This window comes from Ascaphus truei, chromosome 3 (assembly GCF_040206685.1).
Source record: "Ascaphus truei isolate aAscTru1 chromosome 3, aAscTru1.hap1, whole genome shotgun sequence".
Classification (NCBI taxonomy): Eukaryota; Metazoa; Chordata; class Amphibia; order Anura; family Ascaphidae; genus Ascaphus; species Ascaphus truei.
This window is the reverse complement of record NC_134485.1, coordinates 250,476,996-250,503,538: the sequence shown is the minus strand read 5'-3', so window position 1 is coordinate 250,503,538 and position 26,543 is coordinate 250,476,996. Positions and strand designations below refer to the sequence as shown.

Genomic DNA, 26,543 nt, shown 5'->3' with positions numbered 1-26,543 from the left:
CCAGGAAGTAATACATTGAGAGTTACCTCTCGTTTTCAAGTATGTCCTGGGCACAGAGTTAAGACAAATAATACAGGTTACAAATACAGTTGCATAAATGAACATTATATACAAGACTTTGCATGCACAGTTAAAGAAAATATATGTTATGGGCGAATGAAACAGTTACAGACCAGATTAAAATGTGAGACAGCCTTAGATTTGAAAGAACTTAAACTGGTGGTGGATGTGAGAGTCTCCGGTAGGTTGTTCCAGTTTTGGGGTGCATGGTAAGAGGAGGAACGGCCGGATACTTTGTTGAGCCTTGGGACCATGAACAGTCTTTTGGAGTCTGATCTCAGGTGATAGGTGCTGCATGTGGTGGGGTGAGGAGCTTGTTCAGGTAGCTGGGTAGCTTGCCTTAAAGAATTTAAAGGCAAGACAGGAAAGGTGTACTTTGCGCCTAGACTCTAGTGATGACCAATCTAGTTCTTTGAGCATTTCGCAGTGATGTGTGTTATAGTTGCATTGGAGAACAAAACGACAAATTGAATTGTAGAGGGTGTCAAGTTTGCTAAGGTGGGTTTGAGGTGCCGAGCCATATACTATGTCTCCATAGTCAATAATTGGCATTAGCATCTGCTGTGCGATACACTTTCTGACCAGCAGACTTAGGAAGGATTTGTTCCTGTAAAGCAGCGGTGCGCAAAGTGGGGGGCGCGACCCCCAGGGGGGGGCGGGAGATTGTGCTGGGGGGGGCGCGGGCTGTTGCAGAGGCCCCGCGCTCTTCCCCCAGGCATTTAAATTAAATGCCGGGGGATCGCGTGAGGCCCCTGCAACTGTTTACTTACCGGGATTCAGCCGTCTGTGTTGCGTCGCCATGGCAACGCGGCGTCAATAGACGCCGCGGCACCATGTGACTTGACGTCACACGCCCACGCAGCGTCATCTGACGCGGCTGAAGGAAGGCAGGGGGCGCGAGAGCCGAGGGCAGAGAGACAGGGGGGCGCAGCACAAAAAGTTTGCGCTCCCCTGCTGTAAAGTACACCTAGTTTGGCATAGGTCTTGGTTGTCAGGGTAGCAATGTGCATTCCGAATGTTAAGTGGGAGTCAAACCATATGCCCAGGTATTTAAAACTAGTGACAGGGGTTAGGGTGGTGTTAGTGTTAGTTCTAGTCTGGAGCTCAGTCGCTAGAAGCTTTAAAAATTTAGTCTTGGTCCCAAATACCATTGTTACAGTCTTGTCAGTGTTTAAAAACAGTTTGTTGTGGGAAATCCAGTTTTCGAGTCTCAAAAAGTCAGACTGAAGTATGTGTTGAAGGTAAGGTAGGCTATGGCTGTGTGCATATAGGATTGTGTCATCTGCATACATGTGTATTGAGGCTTCCTTACAAGCTGTGGGAAGATCATTGATAAACACTGAATGTCCTCCTGGGAAAATAAAATGGATGCGAAATATCAGGCACATAGGAAGCTGAGTCACCATTGGTAGCAGCTGCCTATTGGATGGATATTTTAAATCGCATTTTTAAAAGCAGGAAGTAATACCGGTAATTTAATCTGTAAATATCAGAGGAACCTGGGGTTCTTAGAGCAGAAAATGGAGGACCCCCAGTTACAATCCTTTGTAGCCTATAATATATTATTTTAAAACATGCATAATGCTAATCTAGTAATGCATCTTTCTCATGTTGGCATTTTCAGCATCTTGGACAGAATATACCAACTTGTTTCCTTAGAAAAGCATATAAACTTTTTATGTCAGCGATGAGTTGCCGCCTCTTCTGGCAGCCAAATGGTTGTTGGTGCATTTCGGTCATCTTTAAGAGCATGATATGGTAAACAGGTTTCTATGTGCCGTTGAACTGTCCCTAAAATGTGCGGTATTCAAAATGCATACAGCAATCAAAAAAATGGATTAGTGAGGATTGGGAGCATCTATATAAGAGACCATCCTTATCGAGACAATTTATCCAAATGTATCCATTTGATCCAGAGGATTCCAAGGCTAGGGAGAGCCCTCCAAATATAGACTCACCAGTTGCAAGACTATCCAAAAGATCATTCATTCCCCTAAACGATGGAAGTTTCTGGGATCCAATGGATAAGAGAGCAGGATATGCATTAAGAAAAGTATTTGATGGCAGGGACACTTTGCAAGCAGAGTATCTCGTCCGCTTGCGTTACCATGTCACTAAGTGCACGGGTAACCCAGGTAGAAGAAGGCTTAATGACAAAAGTTACCAGACATCAAATTTTGCAACTATTTTTGTTGATTCGCCTGGGCATTCATTACTTGTGACGCATCTATGGAGTCCACCTACCTAACGGCTAAATGCATGACGCCTTCAACAGCGGCACGCAGGGCATTGTACCTCAAGTCTTGAATAGCTGGCGTCTCTCTGTAAGAACACACTCCGTGTTTATCAAAGGCTGCTAATTATTTGGAGTGGAACTAGATAAAGTGGTGGAAAAGTTGTTAGATGAGAAGGCAAGAGCCTTACCCCAAGACAGGTCCCCCAAAACCTACAGATATTTTCTTCATGGCCCAAGGTCTTCTCAGAAAGAATACAGGTCATACGAGGGCTTCGGGAGTAGTAGTAGAGTAGGGGACTTATATTAATTTAAGGAAAAAAAACATTCAAAGATTTTCCGAAAACATGGAATGAGGTGCAGGGTATGAGTTAATTTGTCCTAATTAGGTTACTTATTACATTTTAGAGAGAGAGAAATTGAGATTTTAGGGGGAGACATAAATAAGCTCCAAGAAGAACTCAAATTATTTAATGAGAAGTCGGAGTATAAAGAAGTAACCAATAAGAGAATGGAAACATTTGAAAGTGAGAATTGGCAATAAGAGTAAAACACTTCGGAGAGATCTGCATGACTATAGCACGGATAGCCAGAGTAATTGGGCTGCACAAAGAAATACACAAAGGCAACACTTGAGTAGTAGACCGTTGCAAAGAAACAAACGCGCCCCCAATTTTGACCAGACAACTAAGCGACATAATTTTAATGATACACACTAATTGGGGTTGAACACACCCACCACAAATAGAAAGTACAATCAGTCCTCCTATGAGAACATCAGGGGTTGTATGGAAAGACCCCTCTCTTAGACTCTTCGGTCAGAAGAGGCTTCCCATACAGACATGCACCCAGGAGCGATTCCCAAAACATGTAGGATTGATAATACAAGATGCACATCCCCGGTGCCTGTTTTTTAGGGAGAAACACAAGGTCTGGAACGAAACAACTTTCTTTTCAAATCAAACTGATTTGGGGAACGAGACAAATAGAGAATCAAAGAGATCCCATAGAACAGAGCCCCCCCAAAAACATTTTTTTGTGGTACTGTCGTTGGAGTGGTTTTGTTTTTTTGGGGCTGCAACTACAGACCTTTTTCTTTTATCAGCAGGACTTGTTTATGTTTAACCAGTAATTTACTCTTGCTAGTGCACCACATTTGACTACATTGTTGTGTCCCTTGCAGCTTGGTGCAAGGAATCCAACTCCATTTGCCAAACAGGACTGGTAATCATTAGCTCAGTGATTCATGTCAACCTGTTACAGTGCTTTAGGTCACATACCACAAAATAACCTTATTATCCTTGTATTTCACACAAACATTCGCTACGCTTTATCCCACATTGGGTACACATTTCTATTGGAGGCTTCACCCGGCATCCTCCCCAGATCATTTGGGTAAGATCTAGATCCCCCTGTAACTATGGGGGCCTCTTTTTTTTTTTTTCTCTTCTCTCTCTATTCATTTGTCTTTCTATACCTGGGTATTGTCATTTCCAACCCATCTCTAAAAGCTGGAAGTCTGCAGTGACAGCTGAATCTGTAATCATTAGTACAAATGTATTTTGGGCATCGGGTGTGTGGTAGTCAAGTTATCCGACCTATGGTACTATGCTGCTGGTGGAAATTGCAGGGTAAAAGTAGTGTATAGTGCACCAGCATTGTGACTGCAGCATGGAAAAGAAAGTGGTATCATACTGATTTGTGTGAGTTCTGTTCCAAAGTTTCCAGTGTGCCTCATAGTGGTCTGTATTGGATAGACTGGTGCTCAGAGGTGTTGATGACATAAGCAATTTCCTTTTTTAATCTATGATGAGGAGCCCCCCTTATATGGTAAGTAGATATGTGAAGTCTTTTAAATCGAAGACGACACTGACCTGTAACCTTGAGCATGAAGGGGGTCTTTAAATGCCTATTATAGTAACCAGGAGCAAGAGCATTTACTTTTTCTTTCAGTTCTATGTACACACATGTAAATGCACAATTAATCAGAATAGTCCAAAAATTGTGGTAACATATACACTTATTTGTCACCGAGTATCTGTCGTCCCTTCTGCCGTTCATGGGGCTTCATAGTGTGCAAAAATCAGTGGGACACTAAAACAAGTAATAAAGATTGCAAAACATGGTACATTACTAAAGTACTACTACTTATTAGTGAACTTTATTACTTGCCTAATGATGGTCACTTGGGATTGTTTTGCAGAAAATCAAGCAAGCCTTTAATGCCATACCAAAGCTATCACCACTGCAAAATATTTTTCCACCAAGGAATCTCTTCCGATCTTGTTTAAATCTCTTGGAAAATATTCTTCTCTGCCACTCTATCAACCCAAGATAGCCATATCGTGTAGAAGGGCAAGATCAAGGTGGCTTGGTGTTGGAGCCATAACTTGATTCTATAGGTTTATTACCTGTTTTATGAAGATTGAAAACAATAACTTGTCTAAGATGGCGGCCACTCGTCTTTCTTCAGTTTATTGTGTGGGGAATGGAGATATAACAAAAATGGAAGATGTACAATCCAGAAGTTTGAGTGTAGGGTGGGTGTTTAGGGTGCGCTTTTAAGGGATTTGATGAGCAAAGGGATATTGATAGTGGGGTTGTTGATTGAGGGTTTGGGATATTTAGGAGGTTTGTTAAGCAAGGGGAGGGAGTTTCTCAGAGGCAAGACCGTGAAAGAGAGTGTTTTTAAGAGGCAATCCTGGGGTGGGGATGGGGTTGAACGATATAAAAAATTTCACCACGATAATGTTATACAGCGTGATACATTTGTTAAAATAAGTCTAGAAATGTTTTAGTAAATCTTAATAAAATGTGTTCTCAAAACAAATAATTTTTTTCTATTTACATGGGAGAAAAAGAGGGAGAGGAAGGTGTTAAGTGCCTGTCACGGTAACTTGTGAGAGGCTGTATTATAAACCAAAATACCTGGGTTGAACTGAACACGACTTTAGATATGATCAAATATAATTTATTCCTTGAAAAAGGTGAACACACAAGATATACAAAAAACAGGCAAAATATACACTTACTTAGGGTTGGAATGATGAAGTAATCTGGTTACACGATTAGCAATTCATGCAGCAATCTCCAAATGGCACAAAAGACAATGGGTATGGGCTGAGCCTCGTTTATATGCAATCTCAGTCCTATCCCTTAACCTTGGGGCGCCTGGCTGTCTAGCAGATTCCTTTGTAGTTAGGAACTCTCTTATCTGCAAATGTGAATTATGACACTTACAGACCACTCAGACCCTTTGTTCCTCTGCCCTATTGTATACAATCAGAACGGTCAACCTTTGATCAGAGGGTTTATGATAGACCACTTGTCTGCCATCCTGACCATTACCATACCAGATGGGCTCTGAGTTTTTATCCCAGACCCAAAATACCATTCATAGTTTAATATCTTCACATATCAACATAATCGGTTCCTGTTGGGCCCAGTGGGCTGATACTTGTCAATTCTTCCTGACGGAAGTGACTCTCCATTGTGGCCAAGTCTCGGCCCTCTGCGACCCCCAGAACCGGAGATACACAAATGCAGTTTAAAACACTTTTTTAATACAGGATTCTTCCCTTTAAAAATGAATCTCTGTTTTTCACTCTTTCCCCATTGACATCAACGGGCTCCGCCGCCATAGGCGTTCAATGGAGCAACTCCGCCATTGACGTCTATGGGAGTTCTCCGCCATAGCCTCTCAATGGAGGAACGCCGCCATTGATGTCTATGGGAAAAATCACCAACCTTTACAGTTGACCACACTCCGTCTGGTTGGTCGGAGAGGACTGGAAATGGACATGCATTCATGCCGGAACCGTGGCTACATGCGCCCCAAATCCCAGCCCTCTGGTCCCTCCAGAACCGGGGATATGGACTTACACTTTTCACAATTTCGGACTTAGCCGTTTTAACGCCATGCGGCTTTTCCCCATTGGAATCAATGGCCGGCGCCGCCATAGGCAATGCATGGGCGCGCGCCGCCATTGGATTCAATGGGACCTCCGCTCCGCCATTAAAGTCAATGGCGCGACCCGCTTCATGAGTGCGACCCTCTACGGGGGTCCCTCAATCCCGGACCTGATGGGGGTCGTGTGTGGGGGCTCCTAGGGGCTAGGGGCAAAAAGAATTTTATTTCTGGTTGACCTAGAACCTAAGTTTCCCACGCCACTTGTCGTTGAACTTGAACTAACAGTGATCAAAGCTCTCTTTTAGAAAATGTTTCCGCTCTTGCGGTCTGCGGTTTGGATGGCTGCCAACCTGTTCCTGGAGGTCGGCGTCGAGGAATCCCCATTGAAGTCAATGGCCCCATTGACTTACAATGGGAAACCGCCGCTCCTCTCAGACGCCACCTGCTGGACTTTGCTTTAAACCGGTCCAAAACCGCCAGATCGGCCATTGGAATGAATCGAGCTGCAATGGCGACCTATGGGAGGCTGCAAACTGGAGCCTGAAAAGGTGGTAAAAATGGGACAAAGGGCTATAAACACTAAGTTAACCTTAACCCTTTCCCTCCCGCATCAATCCTGGTGTATGTGTTGGTGCAAACACTGGAACATAAACAATACATTTTTACAGGGGAATATACATTGTGATTCTGAAGCAGGGTGAAACACATTACTGGACCGCAGTCCAGTTAACCCCTTGCTTCCCAAGTGAGAGCAGGGGGTGGCCAATTGGGGTGCAACCCCTTTAATACCAAGCCAAACCCCCTCTCCCATGACAGTGCCCCAGGGGGAGTTTGGGTGAGGTAGTCATCTTGGGGGTTTGTATTGATATGAGGAAGGGGTTAAGGGCCCCAGAGAGAGAATGGAGGGCCTAACGAAAGGAAGGAGAGAGGTTCCTACCTTTCCCTGCTGCAGCCTGCTACTCACATGCTCTCTTCCCATGTTCCCCAAATCTGCTCCCTCTCACTCTGAGTCAGCGTTAAGAAGCAAGAAGGGAGGGGGACTCTGGAAGAGACAACACATGGGCAGCTTCATAGCTTCACCTCTGGCCACCAGCGTTCCGTAATATCGCGATAATAGGTAATTTCCCATATCGACAATCCAGAAAATAATCATGTTACTGAATACCGGTATATTGCCCAACCATAGGTGGGGAAGGGGTGTCCCAGGAGAAGCTAGATATTGGGGTTCACAGGTTGATCCTCTAGTCCATGCCTGTCAAGGGAGATAAGATGTGTATTCTTGTTGCAGCTGCTGCCTGTCTCACGGAGCTTACCTCCCTAACGCTCTTCCTTTCTCGCCGAGGCGCCGGTGTCGGCGCTGCATGCACGCCTACCAGGCTGGCGGCGAGTGCAGCTGTGATCCCTGGTCTGCAGTGAGCTGCAGGGGGAAAGACGGGCAGGGGGCGCGGCCCTGATGTCACCCGGCAGGTTCGCTTTCACTGGCTGAACCACTGGCGGCGTGGCTACCGTTCCGTTGCAAGTCCTGAACACGGTTTTCCTGTCTTCAGACAAATCTGCTCGCACAACGCAACGGCCAAGGCAGGTAGTGAGCCCGGCCCCATTGAGGGACAGTTCTTGTCCCTGCAGTGCACACGATAGAGCGTGCTGCAGCAGGCACCGGGGTCCTAGCCCTAGGAAGAAAGAAGCATGGCTGGAAGAGGAAGGTGGGGGGAGTGAGAGGAGTGTGTGGCAGCTCCGTGAGACACACCCCTCCCCCTCCAGTGTAGCTCTGTCAGCATTCGCAGGAAGGAGGGCTTGTCAGCCAGCATATGCGGCACAGCTTTAGGTGCCAGAGGTAACATTTGTATTTTTTCTATGCCTGTACTCATATATCTGACTTGGGCTACTTACCCATGCCGCCTCCTGCACCACTTTTTAAAGAAGCATTGTGAAGATATTGGGGGTGTTGGGACAGGAATGACAAGCCTGGGGCAGACTGATTCCTTTAGCAGCCAAGGAATTGGTCCCTATATCCCAGAGCAGACTCTAGATTCTTTGATACCTTGACAGGTTGTGTGGTAGGGGACTCGATTTCTTAGGAAGGTAGATGGGGACGTCTTATCTTGACTGCATGAGTCAAAGTTTTGCCTCCCGGGTGCAAGGATTGCGATAGACTGTTGGGAGGTGCTAGAAATGACCTGGCGGTCTTGGTGCATGTTGGCACCAATTACGATAAAGTTAAGGAAATATGGAGGGTCCTAAAAAAATAACTACGAAATCTAGGCTGAAAACTTAAGCCAAGGACCTCCCAGGGTAGTATTTTCAGAAATACCAGCACCAGTGATACAGTTGAAGCTTAAAAAGGTTAATGCAAGTCTTGGGCGAGAGGGAGTTTAGCTAGCAGGGATGCACCCATATTAAATACAGATAATACTAGTAAACGTCTAAAAACAATGGGACGAACAATTACGCTAACATTAGCACAGAGATGAAGTTCTCGCAGGAAAAATTGGCAATTTTTAAACATTGCTAGATATAAATATACAATATACCCTTAGGTAATAAAAGAAACAAGTCTAAACCAATGTGGCTAAATAAACAGGTAAGTGAGGAAATGGAAAAGAAGAGGCCGGCATTTAGATTCTTAAAGTCAGAAGGGAGGCGGCATCGTATCAGAATTATAAGGCATGTAAGAAAAGTTGCCAAAGGGCAGTCAGATTAGCAAAAATTAAAAAAAAAATTGCAATAGAGATTAACTTTTTAGGGTTGAAGTACATTAATAACAAAAAGATTAGAAACGTGTGGGATAGGAAGGTAAATGATTGGAGATAAAGAGAAGGTAAATTATTTTCCTCTGTTTGCCAAGGAGCAGTCAATTGCAAACATATTGGAACATGAGGTAGCCACAACCTCCATATTAAAGCAGCAGTTCAAGCAATATCCTACATGTGTGTTTTTTTTTTTTTTAATAAATCAGTTCTGTACTATGAGAAAATACATGTAGCATTTAAAATAAAAAATGTTTTAACGACATTTTTAATGTTTCTAATGTAGTAAGCATTTCCAAAGTCACAGCCCCTTCCCCTTCTGATGGACTCAGGCTCTTGAGCACCGCCCTCTCTCTAGCAGAGCACCAATCGTATCTAGAAACTGCCCAGTCAATCATATTCCAGGACTACATTGACCACAATGCTGTGCAAGAACTGAATTAAATAACCCGGAGCAAGCGATCGATTACAGGAGAACGGATCGATCTGCAGCTTAGCTAATCATTTGTCAGTGTGCAGATTGTATTGATGCAGATATTGAATGGGATTTTTTTTATTTTTTTTTATAAACTGCAGCTTGAACTAACATTTGGTCAAAGAAGTGCAAAGGTGGCTTAAAGAAATGAAAGTAAATAAAGCACCTGGCCCGATGGCATACACCCAAGAGTTCTTAAGGAGCTAAGTTCAGTAATACCCAAACCATTACATTTAATATTCAGGGACTCAATTTCCACAGGCTCAGCCACAAGATCACTACTAGGGGATTATAGACCTGTAAGCCTGACATCAATAATTGGGAAGCTTCTTGGCTTATTAAGGGATAATAAATTAATAAATACATTATTAGTAATAGCATTGATTTATGAGCGAGAGGTCGTGCCAGACTAACCTGATTAGCGTCTTTGACTAGGTAAGTAGGAATCTATACCAGGGCAATGCAGTTGGTCTACTTATATTTTGCAAAGGCTTTTCAGACACTGATACAAGAGGTTGGTGTACAAAATAAAGGAAATCGGTCTGGGTAAAAATATGTGCACTTACATTGAACGAGTTGTCATAAATAGAACCTTTTTCAGGTTGGGCTAAAGTTGTGAGTGGAGTACCTCAAGTATCGGTACTGGGACCCCGGCTTTTTAACTTGTTTATTAATGACCTTGAGGTTAGCATAGAGGGCAAAGTCTCCATTGCTTTTGATACTGAATTATGTAAGGTAGTAGAATCGGAGGAGGACGTGATTTCTCTACAGAAGGTCTTGGGTAAACTGGAAACTTGGCCAGGAAATGGCAGGTGAGGGTTAATGCGGATAAATGTGAGGTTATGCATTTGGGAAGCAAGAATAAACCGGCTAATTATAAATTAAATGGGACAAAATTAGGTAAATTATTAATGGATACGATTTAGGAGTGCTTGTAGACAGCAGGCTTAGCAATAGTGCTCAATGTGTCGGGCAGTATCTGCAAAGGCAAAAAACATATCTAGCCTAAAACAGAGAATGGATGGAAGGAAGCATAATTATGCCACTGTATATAGCATTAGTAAGACCACACCTTGAATATGGAGTACAGTTTTGGGCACTACTCAATATAAAAGACATGGGATTGGAAAAAGTACAGAAAAGAGCAACCATATTTAATAAATCAGGTGGACGGTCTGACTTATGAGGAACGACTCGCTAAATTTAGGTTTGTTTACATTAAAAGAAGGTTTCTAAGAGGGAATATAATAACTATTTACAAGTACTGATTTTGCCCGATAAGCCAAGGTTTTTTCAATAAAGTTAAATTGGAAACGCGATACTCTCCTTATAATTGGGCTCCGCACATTTTGCTGCTGACAGTCTTGTCCTGTGTAAGGCAGCAACACAGTAGCCGTCTGCGCATGCGCTCACACTCCTTTCAATCCTGTGTAAACTATTAACACAGTAGCGATCTGACGGTTAATGGTGTGTATGGCAGCAACACAGCAGGCGGCATATTGCCTATTATTACCATTAACAAAGGCTGGAATCGAGGGGGTCGCCTTATATTCAGGGTCGCCTTATCGGGAGAATACGGTATATTCAGGGTCAATACAAAGAACATTGAAAAGACCTAGTCATCCCAAGGACAGTATAAATTACATTGGGTCATCCCTTAAGATTGGAAGAAAGGAGATTTTACCAGTAACACAGGAAATGTTATTTTTACGGTGAGGGCAGTTAAAATGTGGAATTCATTACCCATGGAGACAGTGATGACAGATACAATAGATATCTTTAAGACAAGGTTAGGTATCTTTTTAGAAAGGTATACTGTACATGGATATCCCAAATAAGTAAACATTGGAAGGATGTTGACCAAGGGAGAAATTGGAGAAATCTGATTGCAATTACTAGTCAGGGAGGAATTTATTTTTCCCCTTATGAGATATTATTGGATAATGTTTCACTGGGGGCTTTTGTTTGCCTTCCTCTTGATTGATTGATATACCGTAAATACAAATATAGGGGGAGTATCTGTCGTCTAAACTTAACATACTGTAGTTTGAATTTGATATGTATTTTTTCAACCTAATCCACTATGCAACATTTCCTGGTTATTTTTCTCCCACAAAGGCTAAGAACCCCCCGGTTCAAAAGCAATGAGCCTGTTCCCGATAGGGAATAATATATCTGCTGGGATCAGGACTCGGCCTGGCAGCCAATAGAAAAGCTGTGATGTCATAGTGTCTTTCTATTGGTGACCCCGACGGCCATGTTTATAGAACCGGTACACACATCCCTGAAACCTTGGTGGGAAGGGGAGAGGTCCTGGAATTCAGGGGACAACCAGTGAGCTCTGTGGGACCCCCTAGTTTAGGTCTTTTTAAAACAAAAACATAGTCGGGAATGTTTCTTTAAAGTGCCGATTGCTCTCGCGCTATGCGAAACCAAATTTATGGAAAACATTTTAGTTTATATTTCTTTAGAACTTACATTTTCTCATTTGCAATTACAGTGTGTGAGTAGCCTCAAGATGGATGCATCAGGACCAAAGTTGCCTAATATATTTAGTGTGTGACAGTTCCATATTTTAGGAGCACATATTGGTGACTCCTTTTGTTTAAAAAATGTTTAACATTGTATTTTGCGGATTTATTTTTAGTCTATTTTTAGTCTATTTTTTTCCACTGGGTGTTTGCCTTTTCATTGTGCAAACAACTATCTGGTTTATGTGCACCCTCTCCCTTGTTATAAGGAACAATTAGAGAACAGAAATTATATCGTTGTTCCAAAGATCAGGGCTGCATATACTACCATAAACTTCAAGCTACTCTTTTCACCTACTTAACATAATAGGATCAAACAAAACGAATGATAATGTATCTGTTGGACTGCACTTTAATTACCCCCTTACTTTTCGAATGACAAAGCTACTAGGAATGTTTGATGTCCCTTAAGTGATGTCATTGATCAGGTGGGAAGAGATAAATTGCATTCCGCCTGCCTTCCCTATAAATATCGCAGGCTTGAGAGTATAACCATAGTAATCATTTAGCTAAAACGGGAAAGAAAAGAAGGGGGAAATAGAAGTTGTGAGGAAGGATAATTTCACCATTGTCTCTGAAAGTGGTAATTATCTGTAAAAGGAAATGAGAAGGGTGCTTATTTAACAAATTTGTACATTTGAGATGTAAATAAATTGTTGACCTGTATAATACCTCGATTACAGGACGGAAGTATTTTTATTATTTATGCATTAAATGCAACATTCTCATTCACCATTGGTAGGATTGGAGAAATGGCTGTGATGGTCACTGAAATATATACTTATTTTTAAAGAATAACCAAAGAATGGGGTGGGGAGGACACACCGCACGGCCAGCCTCGCTGCGACCCGGCAATTTTGGTTCCGTGGCTCGGTGCCGGGTCGCGACCCACCATTTTGGAAACGCTGAAATATAGGATTTAGTCAATGCTGACTTGAATAACAAAGGTGTAGTTAATAAATAGGATTATGCCATATCAACCCTGTTGACAAACCAAAGGGGTGAAAAGAGAGTAAGGTAGATATAGTATACTACCTTCCAATATATATTAAATATATATAGGGTATAGGCGAGTTGTAAAATGCCCGTAAACAGAAAGCTAAAGCAGATAGTAGAAGCTATAATAGATAGCTCAATATACAATGTTCTATACAATAAATCTACCTTCCTCTCTTTCCACCCTTTTGGTTTGACAACAGGGTTGATATGGTATAATCCTATTTATTAACTACACCTATTGTTATTCAAGTCAGCATTGACTAAATCCTATATTTAGTTCACTTTTCATCCTAATAATCCCTTGGTGTACTATTGTCCAATCTTGCTCTGGCTCCTTGATGGTATTTCGATCTTCACTGAATTACGCAATTTATCTCCTATCTCAGCAAACATTATAATAATAATAATATCTGAGTGGAATAAGGCGTTCATGCGCATATCGTTTTACTAATTATTTATTTTTTATTTACTGTTATACACACAATCGGTAATATATGTTTTAAGTAAATATGATTAAAAGTTACATTTTAAAATTGCAAGTGGTGTGAATTTCTCTGAGCACACGGTCTAGTCTCTTGAGGAGATCGGCGCCTCTCTGGGCAGACAATGGCCATGATTACCTGACTAACGGCTCCCAGCCAGGGGGGGGCTGCTGATCGCCACCCTCCATTGTCCAAAACCTCCTCCTGGGACCAGCTGAATCCAAATTCCTGGTCGTGCATGCTGGGCAAGTGTTTTACCAGCCTAGTATGCCCAGGAACCGAGGAATACACCGTTTACATAAACACTCAAACAGTTCCACCGTAATAAAGGTGATGCGCCGTTTCCACATATATTTTTGTCCAGATAAATGATAGGATGAATATACAGGGCTACCCTGAATATTTATCAAGACGATGGGACAATGGCCTGGCTTTCCTTTATTAGAATAGCCACATTTATTACACAAAATAAAAACCACACTGCTGGCGAATTTGACTCAGATTTGTATGATCAGCATGAGAAAGGGTTAACAATGTGTACAGACGTCGGGCTTCGTAGGTGGAACTGTCACTTGTTAACCCTTTGCGTGCCCCAAGATGTTGCCACTACGTCCATGGGGTCATTTTCTTCAGCACTTCATGATGATGTGGCTACATCATGTCCCTTATTGTGCTAGTTTTAAACACAATCTGTAATGCTGGGAATGAAAGGATCTGAGGAGTGGTCACGTGATCACAATTTGCCAGAGTGTCGCAGTCCTTCTGGCAAACAAAGGGTTACGTTTGTATTTACCCAGAGCAAATGCCTTCAGTTTGTTATGCACTACAGCATGTTGATTTTAAGGGAGGAAAATGTCCCGAGCATTGCTGTACTATAATTTTAGTTGATCTCAGGTGTTCTTCTGTGACAGGTGTTAACACTTTCAAAGCCACAAAGCTCTTTTTGAGCCCAAGTTAACGTTACATTATGCCTTAATTTGTATCTTCAAATGCTAATCACGTAACATTGTTTTCTCCCGAATACAGCATTGCATTAACTATAACCGCTATTCGTGATCATAGATGCAACAGGCGATCTCCCTAATAGGGTATATCCACAAAGGTCCGTTAAGGTAAACGGCTAAACTTTGCGATACTCATGTCCAAACCCTCATAGTAAAGGTAAATATTGATCTTGCTGCGCTCCTTTTTCTTTTTGGATGACTATAGTATGTGCTAGTGCTGGCTTTGAAGAAAAATCTGTGGTCGCACTTCTGCCATAAATAGTAGTACTGGGGAAGTGTCTTCTAATGCTGCATTATTCAAAGTAGGTCTCATCACAAGACCTCATATTAATAATGCTTTATTAGCAGAAAAACTAAGAAAGCTAATATCAATATGATGTCTTGTGATGAAACCGACTTTGAATAGTGCAGCATTAGAAGACTCTTTTCCCCATATCCAAACCCCAAGGGGGTTTTACAGGGTCTCCATGGGTGTAACACCACAGCTGGGTATGATTGTAAGTAATATATCGTTATTTCCCTCAACTTTCCTCCCCTTCACGATATTTTTTTACTTTAGTTAAAGCAGCAATCCCTCCAGAAGCCTATAGGATTTTCTCACATGAGGAGTAAGGCAAAGACTTCCTTTTACGTAATTGGAAGTGAATGCAAGGTTGCACTACAGTAAGGCTGGGGACATGGTACCGCAGACTTTGCGGACGCGTCCGCACGATGACCGAACAGACTGCCTTAAGGCAGTGTTCGCATCCATGTGGCGGAAACTGATTTCTTGTAGCGACCTGTCGGTCACATAAGGGGTTCACCCAATGCGGGCGAACCAGCTCCGTGACGTCACTGGCACGCTCCTAGACACGCTCACGGACGGCGCACGTACCATGGCCGAAAAACTCGCCCGCTTAAAGCGGGTGACGTCACAGCCGCACACACCTCCGCACGGGCGAAGGCACCATGGTCCCAGCCTAATGTGATGTTAAGCCTGTACTAATCAGATCAACAGCGGCCATTGTATTTGTATATACAGTAATTAACTTTGTTGATATGTGCTAACCTCAGGGAATATAACTTGTTACCAATTTGGTCAATGTGACGTATGGCGCTCTGTGGATCTGGATTGTGAAAAGGTCCTTTGATTGTCAGCTCCTGAATGTATACAATTTCACCTACTCCTTATGGACTCCTGAGTTTTGTTACCCATTTCAATTATGAAGCTGTGTTAGGCCTGTGACATAGTGAATTAATGCGGGCGGAGGCGCGCTGAGGCTCAGGGAAAGCGGTGCTTTCCCTGGCCTTACATAGCGCGCCATCCGTGGGCGGGTCTGGGGGCGGGCCAGTGACATCACGAAGCTGGTTCGCCCTCATTGGGCGAACCGCTCACGTGACCGGCCCTGCGCTCCGGCGTACGCCGAATTTGAAACCTCCGTGAGACACACGCTTCCCCAAGCGTGCGGATGCGTGCGCGAGCCCCTGCTAAAGCCGCTCTCATTGCGGCTGCAGGGGCTCAGTGCCGAGCAGCAGCGCGCCTGCGCTGACCATGCCCGAGGCCGCAATTGTCAAGCTTTGTCTAACAACTGACTTTAAAGCAGCAGCCTGCACTAATTTGCTTTTTGCATATTTGTTTGTTTTTTTAACAGATCTCTTGTCCTTTACAAAGCTGTTTTTAGGTTTGAAAATGTAAACAAAATGAAAACATTTTCACACTACAAAAACATTCTCGGTAACCAACATCGCCTGACTATGCTCTGGGTGAGCCCGGTTCAAAGAAAAAGAAAGTTCAGAGTAGGCGGCATTGCTGCTTTAAATCTAGTTAAATAGGAGAGCCAAAATTGTGTTATTTTGAAGCAGGGTTTGTTTGCTGACGAATGTAAAAGCTCCCTACGTTTTATTGCAGTACAGAGGGTGTCCATAATAGTCGTGTTTCCAGAGAGCAGAGTTTTATGTATTTTTTATGTTGGCCCATTAAAAAACATGCCGAGACCTTACTGTGTCTAGCATGAATTGGCAATAATTGCAAAATACTACATTCTGACGTATGATTTTTTTTTTTTTTTATGAATTGGGTTACAAGAAGCTCCATTAATTCCTACTGTATATACAAAATTTCAGAAGCCTCATTGACAGCTAGCCTACTGTAGATTTAGCTGATTGCATACCTCTCCTGTCCCTCTCTGGTTTATCAGTTGCTGCATATTTGCTAATGTGATAGAGGCCACATTCGAGGGAAGAGGAATGTAAATGCACTAGGGGGAGCGCCTGTAGCCAGCACAGGACACTTCATTCACTGGGCCTTTCGATTTGACTTTTGACAGACTGGGAAGACAGCCGGAAAACGCAGTTGAGCCTCCGAGCTTGGCTGTATTCGTTTTACATCCCTTCAGGACCGTGTGTAGTTTTTTTTCTCTCGCTCTCTCCTTAGAAGCTTACTTACAGAGTCTGCTCTTCAAGCAACAGGTTCATTCTGCTCGTGCTGTTGAGCCTCTGGAATGCCTTTTGTAAAGGGCAGTCCCCTTCAGTGACTCTGCAAGCTCTGTCTTTCTAGTTATAGACAAGTTTCCCTGAATGTATGGAGCAGCAGACTCAAGCTGTGCTGCTGCTCAGCTAACTGCAGGAGTAAAGAGCTGCTGCTTTGTACTACTTTAAGTGGCAGATTTGTTTGAGAACTAGGGATTGCTCTTTTGGGGGGGAGTTTCTAAGCGTTGGGACCTTTTGTACATACAAGATTTTATATGAAATCTGGAAGTATGAGGATAAAAGAGATCTCCCTGCGGCAAGACCCGGATTTAAGGAAGGAATTGGCATTGTTGGCTCGTGGATGTGATTTTGTTTTGCCTTCCAGATTCAAAAAGAGACTCAAGGCTTTTCAGCAAATCCAGGTTAGCTTATTTTGCTTAAGTTTGTCTTGTGTGTTTTATTTTATTTTTTCTCAAAGTAGCCCACCGCCTGATTATGTAAATGCTTCTTAGGCTACGCTTATAGTGCTGCTACGGTCGCTGGAAAAATCAAATTGAGATGACTGACAGCGATCGCGACCAAGCTGTCGAGTCGCGCTTACTATAAGCGCAAGGGACCGCGGTAATTTGTTTTGCCGCGCTGTCGCTGGCACTATAAGCGCAGCCTTAGGCCTCTGTAGGGATGCACCAGATATCAGGGTTTATGGCAAGGTCATGCAGACCTATACATTTAAAGTATTTATTTTTTTTACTTCACTATAGGTCTGATTTCCAGTGTGTGACTTCTATGATGCATGTAGATATTAGATTTAACCATGCTCATGCCTTGCTAGATTGAGTATCAATGCATGCTTGGGAGTTTCAATGCAGTCTTGACAACATTCCCACTGGCATTAAAAAAAAAAAAAGGTTCTCCCAGAAATCTGTCTAGTTGAGTATTCACTATTTGTACCAAATTATCAATGCACTATTAAATACATAATAAAAACAGTTAATGTCTTTTTATGCAGTACTTTGCTTTCATGCATTGTCTTGCACAATTCAATGTGCAGAATATGCTTAATCTGCTGTGTTTTTATATGATGCATGACCCATATTCAGACTGAAATTCTGGAGTTTCTCTTTCATTTTAGCTGCCTTTCTGGAAAGGTGCAAAATACCCAACACATTGTTCACTGGTGACCTGACTATTTTAAGATTACCGGGAAACCAACAATGTCACAAGATACACATACATTATGGTCTGATAGGTATGCATCCAGATTGCATAATGATGGAGTGGTCAAACTTTTTTTTGGAATAAGAATCCAATATAAGCATCAATTTAGTAGTGTGGAAAAAGAATACAATGCTAATGGGTAGGATAGTGAAGTAGTATTATAAGCTTAACTGGGTAATTAGTATGGGAAGCTCAATCACATCACAGAGCTCAACATACTTCCTCCCAAACCTGGCACTATTTCCTTCTTCCACATTACTGTTGGAAGTACTATCCTTCACCCAGTAGCCCAAGCATGCTGCCGAGGGGTCTCACTAAACTCCTCTCTCACATTCAAAGAGTAACTAAAATCTGTTGTTTTTTTCCTCCACAATATTACAAAGATACGCCCTTTCCTCTGTTGCTAGATTGCTAAAACTCTGACTCAGGCCCTCATTCTCTCCCGTCTCGATTACTGTAACCTCCTGCTGTCCGGCCTTCCTGTCTCCCCTACAATCTATCCCAAATGCTGCTGCCAGAATCGCTGTACTCCTTCCTAAATCTGTCTCAGCGTCTCCCCTGCTGAAATTCCTCTCCTGGCTTCCTATCAAATCCCATATCACCCACTCAATTCTCCTCCTCACTTGTAAAGCTTTCCACTTTTCTGCTCCTCCTTACATCTCAGCCCTAATTTCATGCTATATCCAGGGGTGAGCAAACTTTTTAAGCAGAGCCCCCCTTTTTATTCATGAAATTTCTCGGGCCCCCCCTGCCTGATGTAATCAAAATCACATGAAAAAAAAAAAACCTTTATTAAACGGTATACAATGTAAATACAAATATGTCTAAGGCCGCTCGTATAGTGCCCGCGACGGAGACGCGTGACGTCACCCGTCGTCGCTAGTGAAAGTTGTATTTCGCTTTGTGGCGGCGCGGGCGACCAGGCCATTGATTGGTTCAGGGGCTGTCACATGAGGCGACTGTCCCTGAATAATCAAATATTGCCGGCTTCAAAAAATCGCGTCGCCCTGTCGCACTTACTATAAGAGCACACGGCGGCGACAATGCATTTTTTGCGGGCGACGTCGCGTCGCCAGCACTATTATCACAGTCTAAATACTTACATACTTCAACAGCTCGCTCTTGCAAAATTAGGCTGCGTCCACGCTGCCGCTTAAAGCAGTGACATCACCAACTCTCCAAGCATGAGCGCAGGGTGTCCTGCATAAGTTTGCAAGCACGAGCGGGGAAGTGTTTTCACTTTTCCCCCCCCCCCCATTGTTTCTGTACATTCATAGTATGATTGATATAGTGGCAGCCTACCCTCTCACTTGCAGAGGATCGCAGCGAAGCAGGTTGCCAGTGGAGGAGAGCAGGAACACAGCGCTATTGCAGGGCAGACACCGGAAGGAGGGGCGTTTGACATCACAGCGCTCACTCCTCCCTCATACCTCCGAATCACGTGGCCGCCACCTGCACTATCCTGTTCGGCTGCCCGCGCACATCTTTTTCGCCTGCGCATCCAGGTTTTGCCGCATGCGCCCCGTCTAAATCTTGCGCCCGGGGTGCCCCCCCAGTTTGTGCACCGCTGCCTTCATTTACAACACCCACACAATCATGACAACACACTCAACCCCCCCCCCCCACACACACACACACATTCAACCCCCCCCCCCCCCACACACACACACACACTCAACCCCCCCCCCCACACACACACTCAACCCCACCCCCCCCACACACACATACAACCCCCCCTACACACACACAACCCCCCCCACACACACACACAACCCCCCCCCCACACACACACACAACCCTCCCACACACACACTCAACCCCACACACACACACACACACTCAACCACACACACACACTCAACCCCACACACACTCAACCCCACAAACACACACAACCCCCCACACACACTCAATCACACACACCTCTGGTGGGTGGGGGTAGGGAGTAACTAAGCCTGCTCAGGTCCCCCATGTGCTGCGGAAAACGGGCGGGTAACAGACAGGAGGAGGGGGGCTTATCTGTGTGCAGGGAAGGCCCCGCAGCAAGGCCCCGCCCCCTCTGCAGGCCCCGCCCCCTCTGCAGGCAGACACAGCAGAGAACTGGAAGCAGCCTCAGCACAGAGCTTCTGGACGCCCGTGCACAGCTCTGCCCGCCCCCAGGTTTCCCCGCACGCAGCCCGCGCCCCCCCTAAATAATCTTGCGCCCCCCAGTTTGCGCACCGCTGCTATACACCATCCCGACTCTTATGTTCTGCTCAAGGATGTCTTCTCTCTACCCCTTTTGTTTCTAAAGCCCTCTCCTGCCTTAAACCCTTCTAACTGACTGCCCCACACCTCTTTAATGCCCTTCCCCTCTATCCGACTAGCACCCTCTCTACCCACCTTAAAACACCTGCTTAAGGAAGCATATGAGTAGCTCGATGGCTGATAATTAACACCTCATACATAATCCTTGGCTCCTTGCAGGCGCACCTGCCAGAACGCCCTCCTATTGTCTCTGTACGTTCCTACCTACCAATTAGATTGTAAGCTCTTCGGAGCATTCCTTTTCCTAAATGTTTGTCTGAAGCACTTCTCCCCTTTGTGTTATTTATATTATTTATGATTACCACGTGTATTACTGCTGTGAAGTGCTATGTACATTAATGGCGCTATATAAATAAAGACATACATACTGTACATACATCGTCCTTGTAATCGTGCAGCTCTGACGTTTCCCCCGCTGCTCTTTATCCGGAAGCCCCATTTACTTTAGTCTTTTATATTGTACTTTTTGCATTCGTATCGTAAAATACCCAAGTACATTTTTTTTTATTACACAAACATTATTTTCAGAGCCTCTTCAAATAAATGCCATTGTGATTTTCCCAATGAATTCTCTGCAATACTGGATTTATAAAGGGACCCTTAACTTTCCCCAAATTTGAATATTAAATATAGAATTTCCTGTAGTTTTGACTTTATTCAGAGTTTAGCCTTCTGGACCTATATTTCAAAAGCTACACTTTGACAGGTGGATTAAGGAAGCAAGTATTTTCTCCATTGCCTTAATTCATTGCAGCAATCCCGCATAGTGGGTCAAGTGTTTTACTTTCTTTTTATGTACAACTTGGATTTGATCAACTTTCAAGTAACTTTTAGTTATAGCATGAAAAAAATGTATCTTTTTGTGGTTTTCTCCAAGTCTGATGCATTTAAGCATATATTACAAACGGATCAGAATTATGCCATCATTTTAGTCAAACACAAACAGAGCTGTAATGACTATTTACCTGAGGCTTTGAGGAATGGCTTCATGTCAAAGAGCCTACTGATTCTGAAAAATATTCCTGAAGCATTTGTTTCTGATGTCTAATCGGCTGCATTTCACCTGTTAAAGATGCAACTATCCTTAGTTGTACATGTCTTACAATGGACTTCCCCTTTTAAAGCGGTTTGTATTTAACACCACTAGAGGGCCCAGTTGAAGTCTCTGCTTTTTCTAAGCAAACATCATCTTTTCAGTTTTTACATTAATCTCGAGGTTGGTCTATTTTGAATCTTTGCATCCTAAAGTTGACCTGGTCTTCACACATTTAGGCCTCGGGCATGGTCAGCGCTTATGCGCTGACCCGTGCTGAGTCGCGCTGCTGCTCGGCAATGAGCCCCTGCAGCCGCAATGAGAGCGGCTTTAGCAGGGGCTCGCACACGCTTCCGCAAGGATGTGTAAGCGTAAGTCTTAGCAAAATGTTAAATTCAAGCGCTCAAGGGAGCGCAGGGCCTGTCACGTGAGCGGTTCGCCCAATGAGGGCGAACCAGCTCCGGGTCCGTCACGGCACTCCCACCCCCCGGACGGCGCGTGGTCTAAGGCCAGGGAAAGCACCTGCTTTCCCTCAGCCTCAGCGCGCCTCCGCCCGGCTCCATTCACCCTGGACGCAGCCTGACTCTTTATACTCTACAATGGAGCCATTTTAATTACTGAAGAGGTAAAAGCAACAAATATTGACTTAAATAGGTAGTCTGACTTGGCACACAAAAAAGCAAACTTGCTGAAGTAAATGAGAAATAAATAACTGTCTTACAAAAATATAATCACTCTTGTGTTCTGTAAAATTAGATTTTTTCAACTTTAACAATAATTTATATAATGTACTTCACCTTTAAACAAACACACACACACACACACACACACACACACACACACACACACACTATAAAAGCATGAATCATAAACTACATGTCACTGCCACTAGTTCACTTTTTCTTGTTTTTATTATTATGACGTCTTTAACGTTTGACATAACCTGTAAATAAATAATCTTTTGCTTCAAATGACTGTTTCTCTTGAAAAGCAGTTTTCATATGCAAACCCTTATTTTCGTCCGTAACGTCTGCTTGTTATTACTATCATGCTTTTGCTGCCAATGGCTGAACTCTTTTCCATCTGTTGTTGTGGAGCTGAATGGTCTTAAAGCGGCAATTCCCCCTCTTTCCCCCCCCCCTTCCCCAGAAGCCTACATGAGCTGAACTAATGTTCTGTCCTGCTCCTTTTATTAAAAAAAAAAAGTTGTATTGCTTTTCTAGTGTTATCCTTGGAAGCTATAGATTAAAAATCATGTTTATTATGGTAAGTAACCTTTAGACTGCAATGGGCTGTGTGACATTTTAAAGGAGCAATTTATGCTCTTAAAAAAATGTATTGTTTGATGCAGGCGCCTCCAAAGCTGAATCGCATTAAACGCATCTCCGGGGACCCCCTGCTTCCTCAGATGCAGATCTCTAAGGGGTGCCAGCATCGCTGCAAAGGTTTTTAAGCTCCTACAGGCCAATAGGAAACCTCAGACAAGGGGGGTACCCAATGCTCTCCTAATCCTAATAGGAACTAATGTGGTAAATTGGTGCACAAGGGATAACGAAATGTATACAGAAATAGGTTGGAGAGAGCAACCCAAAAGACACCTGACTGTACTCAGTATAAACCATGTTTTTGACTCTGGAATGGTGGCCGGAAATATTCAATCCGTGGGACAGTAGTTTCCCATATAGCTACTCCAGTAACTATAATAAAATATTTTATTAGGTATAAGTAAACAACAATTCAAACACACACATACATATAAAAATAATTAAAATAAAGAAAGCTAATACCGGACATATACCACACTTTCCCTTACGAGGGCTATGATTTCCTGTTTAACCCTTGTGAGATAGAAATACAGCATGTTATCAATAGTAGTCAGCGACTGACAAATTAGTCTCTAGATGGCACGGCATCCATAATCTAATGATAATTAGCACCGTATAGCCTGTGTGCAATGTTTAGTACACGAGACTTGGATATGTATTGTCAGTTGACGCTGTATCTTCAGACTAATAACTAATGGATAGCATATTAATCTATTAAATACCTTTAGACATGCGCATGGTGATAACAGGAATATACATTGTATATATAGCCAAAGCAGTGTATTAATATACAAGCGTACATGTATGGATCAATATCCCTGGGAGCAGCTTGAATGTGGCTAGGACACACGCATGTAGCCTGTTAGCATGTATTGCTCAGAGGCTCTCTGCCACACACTGAAAGTAGCTATTCATGCCGTGTAGCCACAATAAATATCAAGGTTGTATAATGTGTCTGCTTCACTAGAGTAGGATACAATTGATCAGAGTGTACCGAGTAGTAAAAACATACCCATGTGTGGATAACGGATCACAATAAAGTGAAGAGTATACAACCTGATCCAAATAGTGACACCATTGTGGCTACACGGCGTGTCAAGCTACTTTCAGTGTGTGGCAGAGAGCCTCTGAGCAATACATGCTAACAGGCTACTTGCGTGTGTCCTAGCCACATTGAAGCTGCTCCCAGGGATATTGATCCAATAATGTATGCTTGTATATTAATACACTGCTTTGGCTATGTATACAATGTATATTCCTGTTGTCACCGTGCGCATGTCTAATGGTATTTAATAGATTAATATGCTATCCATTAGTTATTAGTCTGAAGATACAGCGTCAACTGACAATACATATCCGGTGCTAATTATCATTAGATTATAGATGCCATGCCATCTAGAGACTAATTTGTCAGTCGCTGACTACTATTGATAACATGCTGTATTTCTATCTCACAAGGGTTAAACAGGAAATCATAGCCCTTGTAAGGGAAAGTGTGGTATATGTCCGGTATTAGCTTTCTTTATTTTAATTGTTTTTATATGTATGTGTGTGTTTGAATTGTTGTTTACTTATACCTAATAAAATATTTTATTATAGTTACTGGAGTGGCTATATGGGATACTACTGTCCCACGGATTGAATATTTCCGGCCACCATATCGGAGTCAAAAACATGGTTTATACTGAGTACAGTCAGGTGTCTTTTGGGTTGCTCTCTCCAACCTATTTCTGTATACAATAGGAAACCTCACCGGATAAAGTCAAACTCTGCCATTACATGAACCCTGCTAGCGCAGCGGATACCCCATACAGAGGCCTGTATCTCCAGAAGTAGGGGGTCCCCGAGCTGAAGTTCATGGAGACCCCTGCCTCAATACTACGTTAAAAATAAAATGTCAAACATACGTATGTGTGTGTATACGTATATGTACATACATACTTAACCAAGCATCAAATTTTAAAAAAAATAAAGTGTTGGAAAGGAAGAGAACATATCTTCGAAAGTAAGCAAATCTTAATACACAAACAAGGCGATCGGCATAGACTGCTGCGTTAGGGTTAGAAGTCAGGACTCTGTTGCATGTTGATTTAGTGATATTTACTAAATAAAAGTATCCTAATTGTTATTCTGTTATTTGTGCAAATGTCCCATGCATGGGTCTGTTGGAAATGGGAAAACAGAGTGATTCCGGCAGCTGTTACGTATGCATTGAACCTGTCTCCCCATTTAACTGTCCAAGCACTACTGATACCATTTATCTGCTGGACATTCTGCATTGTTGCAAATTAGGAAGATTCCGCTTTACTTTCTCACAAGAATTCTGTACATCAACACTAACCACGAGCACTTTTGAAGACCGCATCAAAAGGTTTTTTCTTATTCTCGTTAATTTTTTTTTTTTTCTCTGATGGAGTGTCGTGTTGAAAAGGGGACGACCCTCTGTTTTTAATTCTTTCACTTATAACACTTATGAGACCTCTTCCTTTCCTGTACATTTTTAGTGGCGCTTTTATTATTGCCTCCTACTGTCCCTGGCTTAACATATGCAGGTCCCTGTGCGACATTTGTGTATTAGTACCTGCGCACCTGTCCCATTGGGTTAAGTGTGTGTATTTGAACCCCCCCCCCCCAAGACTTACTATTTTTTATTGTTTTTTACTTGTATTTTATTGACAGTTTTAATAACAATTTTACATTTATTTTATATTATTGGGAAGGGAGAGAGGGGAAACTTACTGTATTTTAATTTGTTGTTTTCTATGTATATTAAATCCAGAATAAAATGTGTATACCGTATGAGAGGCAGAGAGGGTCCGTGACTGCAGGAGAATGGGCAGTGAGTGGGCAAAGAGAGACAGATTGTGAGACTCTGCTACTTGTATCAATTGTAGCATTACATTAGGAGCTGGACTACTTGTATAGGTGGAAGGGGACCAGGGGCACAGTGTGCAGAGGCAACACCTATGCCGGGGTGTGCAAACTGGGGGGCGGGAGATTTTGCTGGGGGGGGGCGCGGGTGGTTGCATAGGCCCCGCGCTCTTCCCCACGACATTTACATGAATTGCCGGGGCATCGCGTGAGGCCTCTGCAACACTTCACTTACCGGGATTCAGCCGGCTGTGATGCATCACCATGGCAACACGCGTCAAATGACGCCACGGGTGACGTCACATGACCCCGCAGCGTCATTTGTCGCTGATACCAGGTAGGGGGGGCGCGCGAGAACGGCACGGGGGCCCAGCAGGAAAAATTTGCGCTCCCCTGATCTATGGTACCGGTGCCTGAGTGCGGGGCCCTGTGTACAGGCATTATATAGTGCACGAGCCAGTACAGCCCCTTCTTCGGCATGCCAGGGACCTGTCCTCCAACCTGCTGAGGTTGGGGACGAGAGGAGCCTGAGGGGGTTTCTGTGGTTTAGATCCCACACAAAGATCACCAGCAGCACCTGCCTAAAGCAGTCTCTCTAATCCGCACTGCTGTTCCTCCAAGATAAAGTTCTTGAACAAGCTATGAATGTAGTTCTGTTTGGCTTCCCCTAGAAAAGCATATGTAAACACTTGCTATCCAGAAGCTTATGCATAGTGAGATGCTATCTGTGTTTCTGTATGTAGTAACCGTTCACACGTTATCAAAACGTGCCAGGGGCTACAACAGCCAATATCTGAGGAACTCGTTGGTCCTCTGAGCTCCAGGTAATGTTCATTTTTTTTTTAATTATAAAGTAAATGTTTTATAAAATTGACTGTCGCCATAACTAAATGAAAAGAA

General features: G+C 43.3%; 1 protein-coding gene across 6 annotated transcripts in view; it reads left to right on the top strand.

Annotated features, from left to right (window-relative positions):
• LOC142489585 (serine/threonine-protein phosphatase 2A regulatory subunit B'' subunit beta-like) overlaps positions 1 to 26,543 on the top strand; it is a 68,880-nt gene that overhangs the window by 13,899 nt on the left and 28,438 nt on the right. Inside the window, exon 1 of one of the 6 annotated variants that reach the window (XM_075590615.1) lies at positions 16,345 to 17,311. The exons of the other annotated variants lie outside the window; for them this stretch is intronic. Within the exon in view, the coding sequence (XP_075446730.1) occupies positions 17,165 to 17,311 (147 nt within the window). The 5' untranslated portion in view covers positions 16,345 to 17,164. Of the gene's footprint in view, positions 1 to 16,344; positions 17,312 to 26,543 lie in introns of those variants that run through there. 6 annotated transcript variants of the gene reach the window in all.